Source organism: Prunus mume, linkage group LG8 (genome assembly GCF_029339155.1).
Source record: "Prunus mume cultivar Tortuosa linkage group LG8, ASM2933915v1, whole genome shotgun sequence".
Classification (NCBI taxonomy): domain Eukaryota; kingdom Viridiplantae; phylum Streptophyta; class Magnoliopsida; order Rosales; family Rosaceae; genus Prunus; species Prunus mume.
This window is the reverse complement of record NC_142705.1, coordinates 3,741,079-3,755,132: the sequence shown is the minus strand read 5'-3', so window position 1 is coordinate 3,755,132 and position 14,054 is coordinate 3,741,079. Positions and strand designations below refer to the sequence as shown.

General features: G+C 36.9%; 2 protein-coding genes across 4 annotated transcripts; one reads left to right on the top strand and one right to left on the bottom strand.

Moving 5' to 3' along the window:
- The first annotated feature begins 4,912 nt into the window (after positions 1–4,912).
- Positions 4,913–8,248, top strand: LOC103340824 (2-oxoglutarate (2OG) and Fe(II)-dependent oxygenase superfamily protein). Of its 3 annotated transcripts, none has more exons than XM_008244277.2 (11): positions 4,913–5,134; positions 5,246–5,441; positions 5,548–5,649; positions 5,827–5,878; positions 6,217–6,338; positions 6,425–6,525; positions 6,627–6,685; positions 6,968–7,024; positions 7,216–7,261; positions 7,556–7,635; positions 7,990–8,248. In XM_008244277.2, the coding sequence occupies exons 1-11, from the start codon at positions 5,024–5,026 to the stop codon at positions 8,078–8,080; spliced, it is 1,017 nt and encodes a 338-aa protein (XP_008242499.2). In that variant the 5' UTR covers positions 4,913–5,023; the 3' UTR covers positions 8,081–8,248. The 3 variants fall into 3 exon arrangements, 2 of the variants coding, with proteins under 2 accessions (XP_008242499.2, XP_088898602.1); XM_089042476.1 differs by having other exon boundaries at positions 7,890–8,029; XR_514739.3 differs by lacking the exon at positions 7,990–8,248 and having other exon boundaries at positions 6,968–7,138.
- Positions 8,249–8,889: 641 nt separating this feature from the next.
- On the bottom strand, positions 8,890–13,392 carry NADP-ME1 (NADP-malic enzyme 1). Its single transcript, XM_008244279.3, has 19 exons — positions 13,217–13,392; positions 12,898–13,018; positions 12,620–12,694; positions 12,287–12,438; positions 12,097–12,202; positions 11,918–11,983; positions 11,627–11,722; positions 11,442–11,513; positions 11,227–11,310; positions 11,034–11,132; positions 10,857–10,904; positions 10,663–10,716; positions 10,470–10,568; positions 10,287–10,376; positions 10,104–10,181; positions 9,879–9,953; positions 9,693–9,783; positions 9,354–9,482; positions 8,890–9,243 (listed from the first exon to the last, which is right to left on the bottom strand). The coding sequence occupies exons 1-19, from the start codon at positions 13,369–13,371 to the stop codon at positions 9,155–9,157; spliced, it is 1,779 nt and encodes a 592-aa protein (XP_008242501.2). The 5' UTR covers positions 13,372–13,392; the 3' UTR covers positions 8,890–9,154.
- Positions 13,393–14,054: the final 662 nt, after the last annotated feature.

Sequence of the window (14,054 nt, the reverse complement as noted above, 5' to 3'; positions counted from 1 at the left end):
ATTTCCTATTTTCTACTATGCTATACATTTTGTCATGCTTTCTTTCTTTTTTTGGGCCGAATAAGTGGGTCTCATCAGGGATGGCAATTGTCTGATTTGGGGCCAGGTATGGTAATACCATTCCGGTTTCAGCTTTTTATCTCCTATAAGTATTTTTGGAGAATCTCTGTCCCTATCCCTGTCAGGAGGCTTTCCCCCAAATCTCCTAATTTTTTTGCTTTAAAAAAAAAATATACTTATCCTACATTATAACACTAATTTCACCATTAAACTATCAAGCACATTTAATTAACCTATAAAATTCAACTAAACTACTCACAACCATCTCAATTAAATTTGATAAAACTAATTAAAAATTATAATTATATATTTATTGATTATATTATATTATAATAATACATGGTTATATTACATGTATATTACTTATCGGGCCGAATTCTCCATTTTTGGCCTGTATACAATAGGGAATTAAGATATGGGGATTCCCGTACTTGTCCCCAATTTTCTCCCAAAATCTCCTCTCGTTAGGACCGGAGACCCGATAGATATTTTTGTCATCCCTCTATCATGCCCTTCATATTTTACAAATATTTCACCTCAATTTTAGGCTGTCTATATTTGGTGGTGTGTGTGTGGAAGAAGCAAGTCTCATGCCTTTCATATTTTTCATAGATATTTCACCTCCATTTTAGGCTGTCTGATGACCCTCTACATTTAATATTACATAGACAAAAAACTATTGAAAGCCAAATTTGTTCAATCCGCATCCTATTAGACAAAGTAATCAGGTCCCCAACATGCATTATTTTTAGTGAGATTGGCTGTGGCCCTGCCTCTCTCCCATCCAATATTAACAAATAATGTATACTTTGCAAAATTATGGTGATAAAAACAGCATAATAATAATAATAATAATAATATCACAAGTCAAATTGCATAGCTTATTGGCTAGTTGACCTAGTAGGATTTAGCAGCAAGCACCCTCAATTAATTTCTCTGTGCGTCATGCAATCAAGTATGTGTAGCAACTTGCACCCTTTAATTAATTTTGTGTAGCAACTTACGCCCTTTAATTAATTTTATTCAGGCTTATTTGTCTTTCTATAAATATATAACATCGTCTTGGTTGTTCTGTTCACCGGAGATATAGCTTGCTATAAACCCAAAGCCAACCTCTCTTCCTGCAATATATTTTCCATGGCCGCTGAACCTAAGATCGTATCATCAAATTATCCCATGAGCCTACAGTTTGACCTGGATGAAGCTTTGAGTTGGGAAGACAATTCCAATTCCACCCTCTTGAATAGTAATATCAGCATTAATATTGCAGCACCAAATCCAAACTCAAACTCGCTCATGATCCTAGAAAATATGCCAACTCCTCCTCCTGCTGCTGCTGCAGTTGATGATGTTTGTGCGGTTTGCATGGAAGGCTTGCAATCAGGTTCTGATGATGAGGAGGAGGATGATCAGAATCAGAATCACAAGGGTAAGCTAGTGCCATGTGGCCATGTATACCATGCCACGTGTCTTGCCTCCTGGCTCTTCGTCTGCAATTCTTGCCCTCTCTGCCGCTCCACTATCCACCTCAGATGATCAATTTTGCACTAGTTTCTTGTTTGTATGTAATTTCTAGGTCTGGTTTGTAATGTTGAAATGAAAAAGGCTTTTGGTTTAGTTTGTTAAGTCTAGAAAACTCTATAACCTTTATGTGTTTTTTTCTCCTATGATTTTAGAAACTTAGTTGAGTTTGTCAAGTGTTCTTAGTCTCTCTAGGAGCTGATTAGCTAACGGCTAATTTTTCATTAATGTCAATGGACTAGATTATGGGAAATTATGGCAGTTGAAAGTGGTTATAAGAAAATTATTTTCGAGAGTGATTTTATCCATATCATTTCAACTTTTTGACTGGCTCAGATTACTGGGAAGTTTTATCCATGTCTGTCATATTATTATTGGGTTTACACCCTTTACAGTCTATAATCCTTTGTACTCTTTATTCTTATTAATCTAATAAAATTCTATCGCAATTTAAAAAAAAATTATAATGAACCATTTAATTGTACTTCCTAATCTTTACTTCATATTGATTGTATTAATATATAACCTTTAATATCCTTCCTTATATATATATATATATATATATCTTGTTCTTATTACAAATAACATTTGTTTATTTATTAACATAACACTAATAATTTCGGTAATCAAGTTATCTGCCCGAAATATGTGTTGATAGATCATACAACCACTAAAAGTTGGGCCTATTACAGATCGTCACATGGTCATTTCCTTGCTAGGTTACACATATACCGACCCGACCATGATGGTGTTGTTTATGACCAGGGGCACATTGATGACCTGTAGGCTAGATTGGACCCCTGTCAGGTCAGTCACTCCACCCACCTGATGGAACAGCCTAGCGAAGGGAAAAGATCATTTAATACGCCTCTCATCCGAAGTCATCGCTTCACCACCTGACCCCTGCCGGATAGCAACATCGAAGTGGTTATATTATTTTTGTATTATAACTAAAAACTTTACATAATTATTAAAATTACCAACAAAAAAAGAAAAAGAAAAGAAAGCCTTTAAATAAAAGGAAACATCGAAATGGTTATATTATTTTGCATTATAACTAAAATGGAAACATTTAAATTTTTATGAATTTGATTTCTGATTATCATTACATATATATTGATGGTGACTTTTAGTTATAAAAAAAATGTTTATGACATTAAGTTATGGAAAATTTTTATTTATAGTATTTTCGTATTAGATTATGTGATGCCCCAATTTAAGTTTCGCACAGGCCCTCAAAATCTCAGGGACGGCCCTGATCAGGACATGCCATTAAATGTGAATTCGGCCCCACTAGTGGGAAGGGAAGTAAATATCTTCTTCCTCAAAGATATCCCAGTCTCTCATTCTTCCCCTATAAATACACATCACCTATCTCTAGAGAAAGATAATAAATACTTCAACCTGATAAACCCAACATCCATTTACTCCATCATCAAATAGCTTCTGACTCAACCATCGAAGGGGGCTCAATTGGGACCAACCCCAATTCGCTCCTATTCTGATACTGTTCATGGTGTGTAGGTTTCTTCCAAAAAGCAACCCCTCTAGAGGGCCAGGTATAAGCCCGAGCCTTTACCCGAACTTGAGTCACAATACATATGAAGTGGATACGCTGTTTACAATATGATCATCAAATTCCCGTTGTACACATGATCATAAACGAAACTATTCATTTTCTACATCACCAATTAAAGACCATCTCCAATTATTAATTTTTGGCATAGATAATCTACACATTATGATTTAGGAAATCAATGGTTATGGTTCATGTTTATACCAAAATGAATAGCTTATAGGAACTAGACCGTGGACAAGATTGAGCTTGACCACGGTAGCCTTCGACACCCAGCCTACCGATTCAATGATTAGGGCAACCTCCTTCTCCAGGACACGTGGCAGGCCCACAATCAATGTTTCTAGTCCCACATCGAAATTCTACACAACTTGCACACCTCCCAAGGTCTATCGGAGAGCCTTCACCATACCAGTGCCCTTAGGTCTAATCAAGCATTCGTTATCTTGCAGTTCACAGGCCCCACCGAGGCCCAAAGCATACCGAAGGCCCAACATCACTAAGTTGAGCGGAAGAAGCGCTAAACCATTTTTACGCATCAACAGGTTCCAATTGTAACATGTTTACATAATATAAACTCGCTAATCACAATTCGGATGAGCTAAGAAGGTCTACTTCAATGGAAACGGGCTTTGATTTGTATACTAGTGATCTTAGGTTTGAATTCCTATGTCACTTTGGTAGTGTTTGTGTGGAAACTCCCCTCCCTTTATAGTTTAAACCATCTCTTATATTAAAATAATAATAATCACAATTCGAATGAACAAGAAGGAGCACCTAAATATTGTTCTCAAGTCTATTCCATTAAGTAATATGCATAGGCATGAACTGATCAGCAAGTCAATAGTACTGTGAAATCAGGAGCTTGTTCAAGGTATAGATTATTATTATATACATATATAGAAAGGCATAGAAGGTCAACTTTAATAAATTAGTATTCCCACCACCATTATTATATAAATTGACAGATAAAATCAGAGGATTAGTTTTGTTTTTCTGGGTTTCGTAGATTTTATGATTATCTTTGTGGAAGATAATTCAAATCAAGCATCATGGTATTGATCATCTCTATTGTCTTTATGTCATTATGGAAAGTAAACTTGTTTGACATAGTTAAAAAGATAAAGACAAATATGATTTGATCTTAGCACCACCCATCACCATTATCACCATCGCCATCACCATCATCATCCTTTAATCAATGTCGAAGAACATCATCTTATTAATAAACAAATTTAGCAAAGTTGACTATAGCGTATTTGCTTTACACTCTGCACCTTAAGTTCGAATCTCTCTTTTCATAGTTTAAATTCATTTAAAGTAGCTTATTACTTATATAAAAAATATATATTTAGAAATTAGAGGTGTGCACAATCTGATATCCTTAAAATAAAAAACCAAAGAGATGATAACAGATGGGGAGAAAGCCCAGGCCTCACATCTCTTTGACCCAAAATGAATACCACTGGGTCACTATTGACTTACAAAATGGAAAAATGGGCCGCTGACCCAATTGCTTGCTACTGAATCTGTTTTTTTTTTTTTTTGCGGTTCGAAAATTGCTTGCTGCTGCATCATTTGTGTGAAAACATAACAAAAATAGAATTTTTAATTTTTACTTTTATTTATTTATTGAGGATGATAATTTACCTAAAAATGAAGGTTTTGCAACCAGTCAAATAAGGAGGAGGACCATCACGCCACCGTGCCACGTACAAATTACTCCACTTTTTTTGGTAAAAAAATTACTCCACTTTTAGCTGCAGACAAAGCAACCGAATAGAAAATACGAGAAAACAGAGAGAGGAGAGTACAGTGCAGTCAAAGCCTCCATACTTAATTCTTGGCGGTTCAGTTTCTCCGGAAATGGAAAACCAAATCGCAAACAGTGCTGTTAAAGCTGTAAGAGCCTCCGCTCTCAATTGTATCGATCTCTCAAGCTCCGATATACACCAATCTGTCTCCTTACTGAAACAGGTTCGTTCCACTTCAGCTTTCCGACTTTTCTATATTTTTTTCATTAAAAATATCTGGCAAGTGAAGAAAACTACTGATGACTTGTATAAATGAATCAAATTCTGGGTTTAGGCCAGTTTGGATTGCGGTTTTTTCTACGTGATAAATCATGGGGTAAGCGAGAAGTTCATGGACGAGGTGTTTGCACAGAGCAGGAGGCTTTTCAGCTTACCATTGAGTGAAAAAATGAAGCTTTTGAGGAACAAGAATTACAGGGGATATACCCCTTCTCTTGATGAGCATCTGGACCATGAAAACCAAGTACACGGTTTGTTTATATCACTCAGAAACGCACTTTCTGGTTGTTTTTGCTTCATTGGAATTCTAGGTCTTTGTTCTTGTTTTGTAAAGATTGGTTCTTGTTCATTGAGTAGGAGATTACAAGGAGGGGTATTATATAGGAGTTGAGCTGCCTGAAGATGACCCAGAACCGGAAAATAAGCCATTTTATGGGCCTAATGTTTGGCCTGCTCCAGGTAACCAACTACAACAAGTAGAATTGAATGGCGGATTTCTGGCACCACTTGGTTTTGTCACTCATATCAGTTTTCTGATTGACTTAATTTTGTGCTCTTTTTGTTGTCATGGGTCATTGAGGATGTACAAGTGGAATTGCGTTTCTGATCTTCTTATACTTTTTGTTGTCCTTGTAGATATGTTGCCGGGGTGGAGAGACTCCATGGAGGAATATCATAGACAATGCTTGTAAGTTGCACTCTTGTAATTGGCAACTACATACATATGTTTAATAAGATGAGAGTACCCGTGCATAGGTGTCCACAAGCATGTGATCAATATTCCTCCCCCATTAGACAATACTTGTAAGGATATTCTCAGCAGAATTTCGTAGTGTCCAATTGCTATGAGAATATCCTTTATGTTAATGAGAAGGTTGTTTAGGACACTAAGGTCAGCCCAACTGCCATCTCAAGGCTTTTCAAAACTTTTTACGATCCTTTTCCATCTATCCTTTAGATTAGTTCATTCTAGAATGAATGATTGACATACGCTGAATTGAATTGTTTTCATGTACATCATTTCAGGGAGGTGGCTAAAGCAGTTGCTAGGCTTGTAGCCCTTGCTCTTGATCTAGACATCCATTTCTTTGATAAACCAGAAATGATTGGCGAGGCTATTGCAACATTGCGGTTACTACACTATGATGGTCAAATTTCAATCAAATTTTTTCAAACCTTAATACGAATCCTACAATTAGTTTAACTAATGATATGGTGTTCATTTTTTATATAGGTCAAATTTCCGATCCATCAAATGGAATTTTTGGAGCTGGTGCTCATTCTGACTTTGGTTTTATAACCCTTTTAGCAACAGATGATGTCGTAGGTCTCCAAGTAAGAAGGCTGCTGTGAATTTCAGCTATATTACCATTATTAAGAAGGCAAGTATAATTGTTGCATTACTAATTTGTTTTTCCATCCATATTTCTTTGCAGATATGCAAGGATAAGGATGCTAAACCTCAAATATGGGAATATGTACCACCAATTAAAGGGTGAGACTTTCTACCCACTCATGGAGATTGATAGCATTTGAGTGGCTAAGTCTGGCTGAATCATATGTGATATAGTGTTATCCTTGTTTGCAACATATATGGTCCGTTAAGACTGTTTTAACACTTTGCATAATTTAGCTTCATTACTGGTAACATGTTTTGAAGCTTTCACGATATAGAAGAGGAAAATAACATATGCCGCTGTATTAACAAATATAATGCAAAATCATCTTTTTAATTCATAGTAGTGACAAATTTTTAATTTTCTGTTTATTCTTTCAGAGCATTTATAGTGAATCTTGGCGACATGCTAGAACGCTGGAGCAATGGCATTTTCAAGTACTGCACATCTCTTTTAGTCATAACCCTAGTCCAACCTCCAAACTACATATATGCTCATAGAAGATGAATGCTGGCAATTTCTGGAGCTGCACAATTCATTTTGCTCTTTAAGTATGTGCAATCTCCTTTTGGAATTTTTGTATTCAACTATTGTGTGACAGATGCTCCTGCTTTGGTTTTGTACTCAGGTCCACGCTGCATAGAGTTGTAGGGAATGGTCAAGACAGATACTCTGTATGACCCCTTCTCTTTTCTTTTATGTTTCATGGTATACTAGGCCTTTTGATTATGCATAAGATTCTGTTTTGTCTCTCATCTGATTCAAATGGTATACCTTCGATTTCACTTATTATATATGTGCCTTACTTGTACATGGGCTCAAATCCTTTACTTTTATTGGGGGGGTGGGGGGTTTTACATGGTATCCATTATGTTCACTTTCATATATAGCTCATTCTTTTATCTTACCAGTTACAGCGCATTCTTTTCTTTTTAATGGACTTCTCATTTTCTTCTTTTCTTGGGCAGATGGCATACTTTATAGAACCTAATCACGATTGTCTTGTTGAGTGCTTGCCTACCTGCAAATCCGAAAAAAACCCTCCCAAGTAAGTTCTGACCACAAATATTATGCTAGCACAATTATATAGTAATTTTAGCAACTGAAAACATTTAAAAATAAAACATGGCAATCTTTCATCTCTGTTTAAAAACGGTTGATAATTTTAAGATAATTGTTATATGGTAATCTCTGAATTATGTTGATCTATATTGGAAGCTCATTGGCCTTACGGAGTAGTAAGGGACCTCAGTTGAATGAACGAATACTGATGGGTTCATTACATTACATCTGACTTTATAGGAAATGCATCACCTTTAAAGCATGTGGCCAGTAGAGTAGATAAGCATTTGAAATGATGTTCTTTCGGTTCATGCTTGTCTGCATTTGCCTACTATGTCAGGTTTCCTCCAATCTTGTGTCGGACTTACCTGAGCCAGCGATATTACGATACTCACGCTGATTTGAATGTCTATGATGAACATACAAAATAAGTTTGCCACCGCTCCTGCAATTGAAGATGAATCCCCTTCTAAGATAGCATAAGATTCATATGGTTTTACCATTGTTGTATTTGATAATGTGTTCCATCAGTGCTCAAGTTGTATTCTCATGTAAATCCATAGAATGTGTGCAATGAAAAACATATCCCTGCCTCTAAATTAATGTACTGCATCTGCATAGTTGACTTCTTGGTCAAAGAAAAGGCTGTAGGAAGTCAATCAAGGATCAATAAATTTTATTTATTTATTTATATAAGCTACATTTACCATAACAATAATTGAACAAATCCACTCCCTGAAAGGATTACTTGGCTTTTAGCCATGTTAGTGGCATAACAATGGTGGGGGAGGAGTGCTTTCTTTTTCCCTCTCCATTTCAATAATTGTCGAAAAAGATAACAAAAGTTAGCAAAACGACCCATCCGTCACATTTTCTTTTTATGTTTGTGCTACCTGTATTATGACATTTGCTTTGAGTCCTGGGGTGAGATCCAACAGTCAAAATCAATTCATCAAAAGAATGGTGACTGGCTACCATCGTCATGCATTTGAGACACGACTGTAGACTAAATGACGACTTTCAAACGCATGAACAAGATCACCAAATGCGAGTGGGGCGTAGGAGCTGTTCTCCAATCCAATAAGTGAAATCCCTTCCCAATAACAGGTTACGCATTACATGATATGACATCTCTCATAATAACAAATCACGTGATACGTAGCTGTGAAAGAGACCATATAGTATCATATTCAATTTTTTTTTTAGGAATCTAAGCACTTGACCAATGGAAGCAATAAAATTGCAAGAAACAATATAAGCTGTAAATGGATTTCAATTACATGAACTGATCACATGGTGGGAGGTGGAGATGGGGATGATACAATTAGCATATTTATTTGAATTTAGAAACAGAGGGCTTACAAGCATCTCCTTAACTCATTTTAAGCACCATCGTCACCAAGTGACATAACACAACAGTAATAAAAACACCATACATCTTCAGAAAACACCCATTTAAAAAGAAGTTTGATATTAAACTTCTAAAATGTGGAGCAACACACTGTTCAACGGTAGTTTCGATACACAGGGCTGTACATGCAACTCTCAGCATACTTCACAAGATTCTCAGGACGAGGGAGACGTGTAGCCAGGCCTACAAAGCATACGATGAAAACGAATTACAAATGGATGGAAGAAGTGACATTGTTTTTGGGTCAGAACTCAGAATATACCAAAGAAAAGAAATATATAAAAAAGGCTCACCAAGTTCATATGCCTTAGCAGCTACGTTAGCAGCTATATGAGCAGAAATCTTTCTGATGTTGGAAAATGGTGGATAAATCAGCCCTTTCTCAAAATACTCCTCTGAAACTTCCCCCGCCAATGATTCCGCTGTTTTTAGGAGATGAACCAAAAAGTTGAAGAAAGAGTAAATGCAAAAGTCAATGTCTTGCCAACTAAACCTCCTATATTACAGTTGATTACAAGATTTGTGTGATTACAAGATTTGTGTTTGGCCTGTTTTGACAACATAATGCCATTCAAGTTCTAAATTCTATGTTTTTTCAAAATCAAACCATTCTGAATGTGCAGTCTACTTACAGGCTGCCAGAAGCATATCATTGTGCACACGGATTGCGCCAGAGATAACCAAACCGAGACCAAATCCAGGGAAAATGTAAGCATTGTTGGACTGCATTGAAAAGGAAAGCAAAAAATCTCAGTCATTGATACTAAACTCATGGTTTTAAACTTGGTCTTAATACTGTGAGATTATATTTGTATAACCTGGCCAGGAACATAAATTTTGCCATTGTATTCAACAGGATCAAATGGACTTCCGCTGGCAAAAATTGCGCGTCCCTAGCGAATGAAAGCAGGACAAGAAACATGGAAGAAAAGTTAGCTTCACTGCATAAATGGAGTACTCAAACATTCTATTTATTGTATCACTTTGTGCTATAAATCCCCAAGCAAGTAATGACAGATCAGATGTAAAAATAAATGTTATACCTTACTCCAAGTATAAGCTTCTTCAGCAGTACATTCAGACTGAGACGTCGGGTTGGAAAGAGCCAAAATGAGAGGTTTCTGCATCATTCATTTCTCAATGTCAATAAAACAGATGCTCAAAATGTTATCCAACATGAACAAGACGATAGGCAGGGGATGGATGTAAGAGAAAGTGAGGAGTACCTCATTGAAGGAGGATACTGCCTCAATCACTTCCTTTGTAAACGTTCTTCCAACACCGGATGATCCAATAAGAACTGTTGGTTTAATTGCCTGATCAAGTAAGAAGGGAGAATAAAATACAAGTATAATCAAATAATTATGCATCAAAACTCAAAATATAAACTTGAATTGTTTGGTTCATACCTTGACAGCATCAAGGAGATTATCAATGGGTTCATGTTCGTGAGCCCAAGGCTTCTTAAACTGTTGAAGAGAATCTTTGCGAGAGCTAACAATTAATCCCTGCAAAAATGATTCATGTGCTTAATGAAGTTTGAGAGAAAGTAAGAAGACTTAAAAGTGAAAGTCAGAATCTTTATCGAGCATGCTACCCCACCTTTGAATCAACAAGCCAGATCTTCTTACGGGTCTCTTCCACAGGAGTTTTTGTCTACAAGAGACAAAACAAAACAAAAAACAAAATAAACGAAGGAAGATCATTGATAAATCATGACCAGAAGTCCTTTACATCTCAGTTTGACAATTACATTAACCAGAGATAGCGTGCATCTGATTGTAAAAAGTTAATACCTTTTGTGAGATCTCAAGAGCTATTAGCTCTGCAATACCCGTCCCAGCCTACAATCATGAGCAACAGCAGGATGAGAATTGTATATTAGAGTTAGATTATTCTTAGTTCTCCTTAGTTAAGGACATGATAAGCCAGCAATATGTAGTGAAGACAGAAATCCAAGAAAAAATTCTTACTTCCCCAGCACCAAGGAACAAAAACTTGTGCTCGGACAGGCTACCACCAACCAACCTCAGTGCTGCCACAACTCCTGCAAGAACTACAGCAGCTGTTCCCTGAAACAAGGAAACAATAGGTCAGGGGGAAACTAAACAAAGTGTACAAGCCGTAAAGGCTAAAGGGCAAGCTCAAAAGTGATCTACTGTGTACCTGTATGTCATCATTGAAGACAAGATGAGTCCTCCTATATTTTTCAAGCAGCTGGAAAGCATTGTGGTTTGCAAAATCTTCAAACTGCACATCTCAATTCAAAGGGACAAGACAATCTCAGAACTACATGAAAATTTTATACTCACGAAATCCTACGAATATATTTTATACTCTGGAAATCCTACGAATATATAGGATGTTATTTAAGAAGCAACCTGAATGACAACTTTTTCCCCATAATTCTGCTTGACAGCACTCATGAACTCATCTAAAAGATCAGCATACTCCTGCAGGTAGTGTCAACAATCTCTCTTCATTAAATTAAAATTTATAGTTCTTAATTACATAACTAAACTAAACTAAACTAGAGACAAACTAGGGTACGGTAGAAGCTACAAACCTTCCCAGTTGTCCTCTTTTGTCGAAGTCCAATATAGAACTCATCCTCCAGCAACTGCTTATTATTTGTCCCAACATCAATGGTTATAGGCAAACACTGCAGAAGAAAGTCCAAAGAATTCTTAATTAAATGAAATTTACATGCTGTGATATCAAACAAGAATTTAAATTTCAATCCTTCCTTAATTTCCAATGCAACACCTTGATATTAAAATTTACAAATAAAGGTAAACCTCATGGGTTTGAAGAAAGTTAGCAATGATTAGTAACAAGTAAATAGGAAAATCCTTACCGCTGAGGGACGAACTCCTCCAAGCGCTGTGTACAGAGCCAACTTCCCTACCGGAATTCCCATCCCCTGAAACATGTCCAACAATGCCATGTGAGGGTAAGTTACTTAACCACTTGAGGGTTATTTTACTTTTACCAAAAGATACTCATAATTTAAAGAAAGTGATTCAAACTTGTTACCTGACAACCTAGGTCGCCAAGTCCCAAAATACGCTCACCATCAGTCACAACAATAACTTGAACAGTCCTTTCAGGCCAGTTCTTCAATACCTCAAGAACTTTGCCCCTGTAAAAGTTGAAGGATTTGTCATGTCATCAGAACTTTATGTTGAGAAAACCGAAAAATCACGGTGCAAAGAAATAGTCATACTTCTCTTTCAGGCTTATGTAAAGACCCTGAGGGCGCCTGAAGATGCTTCCGAATTTCTGGCAAGCCTCACCAACAGTTGGAGTGTAGACAATTGGGAGCAATTCCTCCACATTATCAATGAGAAGTTTGTAGAACAGCCTCTCATTCCTCTCCTGTTAACCAAAGGAAACTGAATGATTCTCTCTACACCCTTGTTCCAAAGACAAGCAACTCCGCAAAATAGTAAGACAAGTCCCCATTGTCATTTAACACATTGCAGGGATAAATAACACACTTGAAATAGTGTCCATGAATCTTTATGCTAAACCGATACAGGTAAACAGAAAAAACTACCTGGAGCTCTGTCAGAGCCATATATTTCTGCAGTGGGACTTGATATTGTCGGATAGTGTTCATCAACTTCTTCTCCTGGTTAACAAATTTTGGGGGAAAAACATAGAAAATAAACAAGAAGTCAACATTTACCCCAAAAAGTCAACGACTGATGTTCTTGATGAATGAAACAACTGAGCTATGCCATTTTAGACTATCACCACACACCCTAAAAGCTTAAATTAACCATGCCATGAATACTAAGCAAAGCAGAAGGACTAAATTAAATTAATGGAAACCTGAAGTTGTTGAGAGCAAGTTGCTGGAGGCAGAAGACCACGCAAGTAATGGGCGGCCCTCTCTTTCTCCGTAAATGCAAGCCCTTTATTGTACTGGGGATCTCTCAGCAAAGAATATCCACTGCATCAAGAGATTCAAATTCCACCAAAAAAATTTGTAATTTAACTTTAAAAAAAAATTAGAAGTATCAAAGTTTTTACAGGTTTAAGTAAATCACCCAAAAAGTAGAACAGAGATTTTGTTTGGTGAAAAAAGAGAAAAAATTACAACTTGGGTTGCAAGCAAGAATTATAAAACAATCAGGTGAAAAGTAGTGACCTGGCGACGGAGTAAGTCCAAGGGGTGACAAGCTGGTCCTCGGTGGCAGTGTCCTCACCGTAGATGTCCTCAACGCCGCCACCAACAACGGCGGATTTGTGGTCAAAGTCAAGCACAGAAGCCTTTTCCCCCAACTCCTTGAAGGCGCTCTCCATTCTTCTAAGTGACCCAATTAACAGCTGAGGATCAGCAACACTCTTTCTCTTACAATTACAACACAGAAAACAGAGTGATTGCTGGAGCTCAAAGCCAGTAGTGAGAGAAGAAGGAGAAGATGCAGTGATCTGTTTTTGAGCTGCAACTCTGTTTTAATAACAAAGCAAACAAACAAGAACCCATGTTACATGTACACCAAAGGCAAGACAAGACTTATGGCTTTTTTTACATTTAAAAGTCTAAAAGGAAATGGAAATTAAAGATAGGGTCATTTTCAATTTAACTAATCATCTTTTCTCTTTGTTGAATTATTTAGAGAGAGAAAGAGAGAAAAGAAAAAAAGTATAGACGGAGAAGAAGTGTGAAACTTTCTTGTTCAATATCCATGTGGAGGTGGTGGAGATGAATGATACGATTGATTTGGGTGAGTGGGTTCTTTTGAAGGAGATCATTACGCAAAATATCGAGATTAGTGGTTGGTAGGGAAATGGATACGAATAGGATGGAGGAGAGAGATAGAGACATGGTTTTTTGTCTATGTTCGGCGGTGGAGTTGGTGGAAGAGAGAAGATAGAAGGAGACAATAGTTGCAGACAGTGAGAGATTGGGTTTTTGATTTGGATAATGAAGCTTATTGAACAGACGTGTCCAATGGTGGGGCGCTCACATGCACACCTGCCTC

Bases quoted from the DNA above. Each gene is read 5' to 3' on its own strand.
- NADP-ME1 (XM_008244279.3), bottom strand. From the start codon at position 13,371: ATGGAGAGCGCCTTCAAGGAGTTGGGGGAAAAGGCTTCTGTGCTTGAC. The intron at 10,717-10,856 runs GTATTAACTTTT...TGTCTCTTGTAG, and splicing joins CTCTTGAGATCTCACAAAAG to ACAAAAACTCCTGTGGAAGA. The intron at 9,483-9,692 runs GTAAGTAGACTG...TCCTAAAAACAG, and splicing joins TGATATGCTTCTGGCAGCCT to CGGAATCATTGGCGGGGGAA.
- LOC103340824 (XM_008244277.2), top strand. From the start codon at position 5,024: ATGGAAAACCAAATCGCAAACAGTGCTGTTAAAGCTGTAAGAGCCTCC. The intron at 5,442-5,547 runs GTTTGTTTATAT...TTCATTGAGTAG, and splicing joins CCATGAAAACCAAGTACACG to GAGATTACAAGGAGGGGTAT. The intron at 7,636-7,989 runs GTAAGTTCTGAC...CTACTATGTCAG, and splicing joins TCCGAAAAAAACCCTCCCAA to GTTTCCTCCAATCTTGTGTC.